The sequence below is a fragment of the Salvia splendens genome, chromosome 2, assembly GCF_004379255.2.
Source record: "Salvia splendens isolate huo1 chromosome 2, SspV2, whole genome shotgun sequence".
Classification (NCBI taxonomy): domain Eukaryota; kingdom Viridiplantae; phylum Streptophyta; class Magnoliopsida; order Lamiales; family Lamiaceae; genus Salvia; species Salvia splendens.
In genome coordinates, this window is record NC_056033.1 from 21851498 (window position 1) to 21857267 (window position 5770).

A 5770-nucleotide genomic window follows, 5' to 3' on the forward strand; every position below is an offset into this window, starting at 1 on the left:
CAGATGATTCGGTGATACAAAAAGATTCTATTAGAGGCATGTAATAACTGTGGTTGGTGAGTAGTTCAAATTTATTCGTCAAACAGCTGTTGATGTTAACTATAATACGACAATATGTCGCAGCGAAACACTAGTAAAGAACTCATCGTCAATGCAGTTAGAAACGCGTTACTTTTCAGTTGACATTCGTCTCGTGATTTCTGTAATCATTATTTTGTTTATCAGAACACCTGTGTTACTGAACAAGTACTGTTATTTATTTTATTTTAGTTTACGACTTCCTGTTACATTTAAAGTATGTGTTCGGATTATCAGTCATTTGGTGTGCAGTGATGAAACATAATTTTCTTGTAAAAAATCACAAAATTCATAATGAATCTGAAATAGTATTTAGATTCAAAGTGATAGTGCAGCTTCTCTATAATGTTATAAATGTTTTCTTTCATTATTATTGTCAGTCAATAATTGAAAGATGTTTCAGTATGAGTGTCAATCTAAAATAAATTTTTTTCATCTTAATTGTATACTCATAGGAAATCTTCCATCAAAAGAAGTTGTTATGCTGAATTGGTAACTGGAAGAGCTACAGCTGTTTTGCATTAATGGGAGCTTCGAATTCTAGACTAGACGAAGACAGGAGTCTGCAGCTATGCCGAGTCATCAAACAGGCTCTTAACGGCAGGTGTTCTCTTGCAGCAGCTCATATTGCATATATCGAGGAACTGAGAATCGTAGGAGCATCTCTAAGGAGATTCGTGGAGTCCGATGCCGAATTCGAGCCTTTAGCAAGTGCCACCCCCATTCTTTAAAGTCTGTATCCCGGTCTTTATCACAAAATGTCGATGCAATGGCAAATCATTCGCCACCTTCTTCGACTCCTGTTTCGAATCTGTTCCAAACTCATCATATGAAGTTCAGAAGCCCGTTCTCCACAAAAGTCGAAGAGAAGCCTCCCGTGCCTGTTGCAGTCTCGGTTTCTTCCACGACTCCTCTGCCTACCACCCCTCGCTCCACTGAAGTACCAGAAGCATCACCATTCGAAACAGCTGACGAACCAGAAACTCCAGCTTGGGATTATTTTGGTCTTTCTAATCCAACCGAGCAGCGTTTCCCTGCACAAGAGGGCCGAGGATTTGATCAGGGTGCGGAGAAGTCTGATGGAAGAGAAGATCCGCAGATATCTGATGATGAATTTGACGAGCCTGCCACTGCTAGCCTTGTTCGACGTTTCAAAAACGTAAACATGTCAAAAGAAAATCACGCCAAAGGTCTTCCTTATCTTCTGAAGATAAAGTATGTGAAACCATGTTTCCGAGTGCTGATCATGTGAATGGAATTTAACAAACGGAAGTTGAAGATCAAGTACTAAAGGACTTTGTTACGAGCAAGAAAATTATTGATCAGCTTTTTGCTAGAGCGTCTGAATCAGGAAGAGAAGTTCCAAAGATGCTTGAAGCAAATAAATTGCATTTCCGGAAAGTAGTTATACATGGAAAACAACGTAAGTTATCTCTGTGCGTCTTTGTGTGAGCTTGTGCTAAATATCTTTGGAATGCTATTACTGAGATGTTATAACTAATATTTGTGCTGTTACAACGTGTTGATTGGCCGTGGAAGAATGCTATTTTAGTCAAGTTGAGCCCGAAAAGGAAGGCAACTTTGAGTCATCGAGTTGTTGTATAGTACTACTATCATAAGTAGCTAGATATGACTTATATTTGAAACTATGACAAATTGGAAGATACCTAATATAGTTGAAATTATTAACAGTCTTTATTTATTATTCCGCATTTGTAATGTTAAAAACGTAAAATTCGGTGAAATTCTTTTGTGGCAGGTGGTTCAGCGTCACTACTGAAATCTTGCTTTTCGTGTGGGGACGATCCGAGCCAGGTTCCACAAGGTAAGTTTCTTCACCACCTATTTTCTCTCGTCGCTCTCTGCCTGATGGTTTAACCTTGTTTTAGGCTATCGTGCTAATTCGTCATGTTATTTTCTGTGTCATGTAGAGCCGCCTCAAGAGACTGTCAACTCCTTTACTTGGCCTCGCACGGAATCATCTCCTCCCGATTCATCTTTGAATCTTCTAACTGCGAATTACACTGATGGCGTTGAAGATCTTAGTAATAATCTCTTAGACAACTTCTGCATGGTCTCTAGAAGCCACGCGTCAACCTTGGATAGGCTCTATGCGTGGGAAAAGAAGCTTTACGATGAAGTTAAGTATTATATAACACGATCTTAGACCTCTCTCGCCTATTTAGGTACATTAGATTCGTTAATTTGATTTTAAAACTGTTTATATAGGCGATATCTCTAAATTTTGTACTATCTTTTTGACGTGTGTTTACTTACCGGATCCTATGGTCGTCGGTTCCTGATAGGCGAACGATGGGAGGATTTCATGTTTAAGTCTCGAACAATCATATTTTAACAATAGTTCTTAGTTTAGAATATCGTTGTGATAAAGCTTCTTTGGCAGAGAAATACTATTGTATACTATTGTATCAGATCATGGGAAGCCAATCTCACAATTTGATTTGATTTGATTCGATTCGATTCGATTCGTTAATCGCGCAACTCTTCGTAGAATAATGATGCCGCGTTCTTGTATGTATGCGATCAAACCATACTCTTGAATGAAGGATAGTGAGAGAGTTAATGTTAAAAAAGATTTTATTTGTTTAGTAAACTAGTTTATGCATTTTTGGTGAGCATTTGTCTTCTGTTTTCGGTTTTGGATGCTTGTCTTGAACCTTGTTTGCTGCTTGCCGGCTCGAGCCTTTTTTCGATTCATCAAAAAAAAATGTTCCCTCTCTTTCAGGCTGGTGAGATGCTTCAGAGTAATTTTGATCAGAAATGCAAACTTCTCCTAGAGCAAGCATACCAGGCCGGGAACACCGACAAGACACGAGCCGCAATCAAAGGACTGCACTCGAGAATTAGAGTTTCTGTGCATAGAATCAAGTCCATCTCAAAGAAGATCGAAGAAATTAGAGATTGAGAGCTTCAGCCGCAGCTTGAGGAGCTACTAGAGGGGTATGTGCGTATTTATTAATTCCTCAAGTTTAAAGTTGAGTCGTACATTCTTTTTTGGGACGTCCCAACTAAGTTGAGTCATTTCCTTTTCGACAAAAAAACAAAACATCTAATCATTCTTACTTTATTCCTACTTTTTTTCTTTCTCTTATCTTACTTTATTTTCATTTAATTCATTCAACACTATTTCTTAATATCCATATCCAAAAGTTTTGACCCAGCTTAGTGGGGACATAGTGAGTAGGTTGCTAAAACTTTATTGTTGCGACGACAGGTTAAGGAGGATGTGGGAGATGATGGTGCAATGCCATAAGCTTCAGCTACATACGATGCCGGTGTCTAAAATTCCCGTAAGCACGGATCTCATCATGCAGTCAGAGTCTCGGAGACAGGTCACCATCCATATGAAGAATGAACTAAGCTACCTATCATCCATCTTCACAAAATGGATCAACGCGCAAAAGCTTTACGTGGATTCCCTCAATATGTGGCTCTACAAGTGTGTTTTGCTTCTGCGGAATACTTCTAAGAAGAGCAAAAGGACGAGACCTCCGCCAATAAAAAACATAGGTCCAGCGGTATACATGATATGCGATACCTGGTTAGAGATGTTCGACAAACTCCCTTTTAAAGAAGTTGTCTACTCTATCAAGGAGTTGGAAGTCGAAGTCGCACTCTTTCTGCCTCATCAAGAGAAGACGAAGAAGAAGGGCGCAAGTAGTACCATTGTGGGAGACGAAGACGAGGAGACACCAACGCCTGCTCTGGATCGTTTCAGGACGAGTTTGGCTGGATTTGTTGGGAGATTGAACGACTTTGCTGAGTCGTCCGAGGGGCTGTTCTCGGACCTCCAAAAGGAAATCGAGGAAGCTAAGAAAAACTATGAAGTGTTGAAGTCACAACAGGCATAGAACATTTTTTAAGAGAATTGAGTAATAAAGATTTTTTCATGCATACATCTAAAAACTACAGGTATGCAATTTTTATCCAATAAACTACATTTTTTGAATAAAACATTTTGACCACAGTTTCAGATTTTGGTTTTGGTTATTCTTATTTTATCTAAATATTATTGTACTATTTTATAGATGTGAAGTAGAGCATTGAACTACATTGTTTTGGTAACATGGTTGCCATGCCCATGTTAAGACATTCGAGTAGAATAGAAGCATTGAACTACATTGTGTTGGTAACATGGTTGCCATGCCCATGTTAAAACATTCTAGTAGAATCTATTCTACTCGAATGTCTTTACATATTTTATCGTCTAATTTTGCAAAAGAAAAATTTAATTTCATTATATTTCCCTTCTTTATTTTATAACATGTTTCGCGTTCGTCATTTAATGTCTTCCCTCTCTCTCTCTTCTACTATATTAGATGAAGCTTCAATATTTGGTTGATTCACATTATTGATGAGTTTAATAGGTCAGATTTTTTAAATGGGTAGTGATGAGACATATGTCTCAATGCCATAATATCTTTATGTTTTTTTGTTATAAGTATAATTTATATTGTGACTAACGTGCCCTAACATTAAAGATCCTTATCTAAATACATATCATTAATTTTAGATAAACTTGAATTAATTATTACAGTGTTAATTATACTGTGAATTAATTTATATCTAAATGCTATATTTCATTCTTGTCATGTCAATTTAATACTATTATTTTTTTAAAAATAGTAATTTAGTGAATTAATTATTACAGTGTTAAAAACACACTACATAACTAAATCACTACATATAATTGTAAAATAAATTGGTAACTTAAATAGCAATAGTATATTTTTTAAATTAATAGCAATAGTTTTTAACAATTTTATAGTGTAATTTTTAGTTTTTCCTTTGTGCTATTCTTTCATAGTTTGTTCTTTTTTGTTAATCTTCTAAAATATTTTATCAATGCAATAGCAATGAAATCATTTATTTAATATATGAAAATATTTTAATTTTAAAAATGAAATATTTTTCTTATTTAGATTTAAATTTTAAAATAACATAATATTGTCATTATGATGAATTGAGCTTTTTCTTGCATTATCTTTGTCATTATTGTGTTATTATCCTTAGCTGATATTACATGTAATATTTTTTTTATTTTAATTGAGCTTGGAACACTAATCATTTTATTATAACAAAAGAAAAAAATATAATTAATCACTTTCAAATATTAAATCGATTAGTTAAGAACATACGATTAATTTTTTTATTGAGATTCGAGTGTAACATTTCAAACAATAAAAATCAATAAATTATTGTTTAATACTCCGTACAAAAATAATTGGATGTATCCACTTTTATCATTTTAGATTATTTTAATGTATCATATATTAACAAATTAATTCAAAATTAAGAATATATAGCTTTCACATGTATATATATGAGTTAATATTAGGAGAAGAGATAAAAAAAATAATTCAATCATATTTTAGAAAGAATATATGAAACACATATGTCATTAAATGCATGAATAAAATATACATGAGCTACATATCTGTCCTTAAATAGATGTATTTAATAAACACATTAATGCAAGGGTAATAAAGTAAATATTCAAAATATAAATTTAATTAAAAATAAAATACTAATAGAATTACCATTTCATCCGACACTGCCATTACGTCAAAAGGTCAGTTTTTCGTCTCTCTTTTCTACTTCCTCTGTTCTATAGAAATATGTCACGACCGCATTTTGCTAAAGATAGCGAAAACGGGTAATCCGCGACTAA

The 5770-nt window shown here is 34.6% G+C and overlaps 2 protein-coding genes across 2 annotated transcripts; both read left to right on the forward strand.

The window, feature by feature from the left end:
* Positions 1–847: 847 nt before the first annotated feature.
* Positions 848–3004, forward strand: LOC121775970. Its single transcript, XM_042173089.1, has 5 exons — positions 848–1268; positions 1352–1501; positions 1838–1903; positions 2010–2152; positions 2825–3004. Exons 1-5 carry the CDS (start codon positions 848–850, stop codon positions 3002–3004), a joined length of 960 nt encoding a protein of 319 aa, XP_042029023.1.
* Positions 3005–3368: 364 nt separating this feature from the next.
* Positions 3369–3950, forward strand: LOC121775979. The gene has a single exon (XM_042173098.1). The coding sequence runs from the start codon at positions 3369–3371 to the stop codon at positions 3948–3950; it is 582 nt and encodes a 193-aa protein (XP_042029032.1).
* Positions 3951–5770: the final 1820 nt, after the last annotated feature.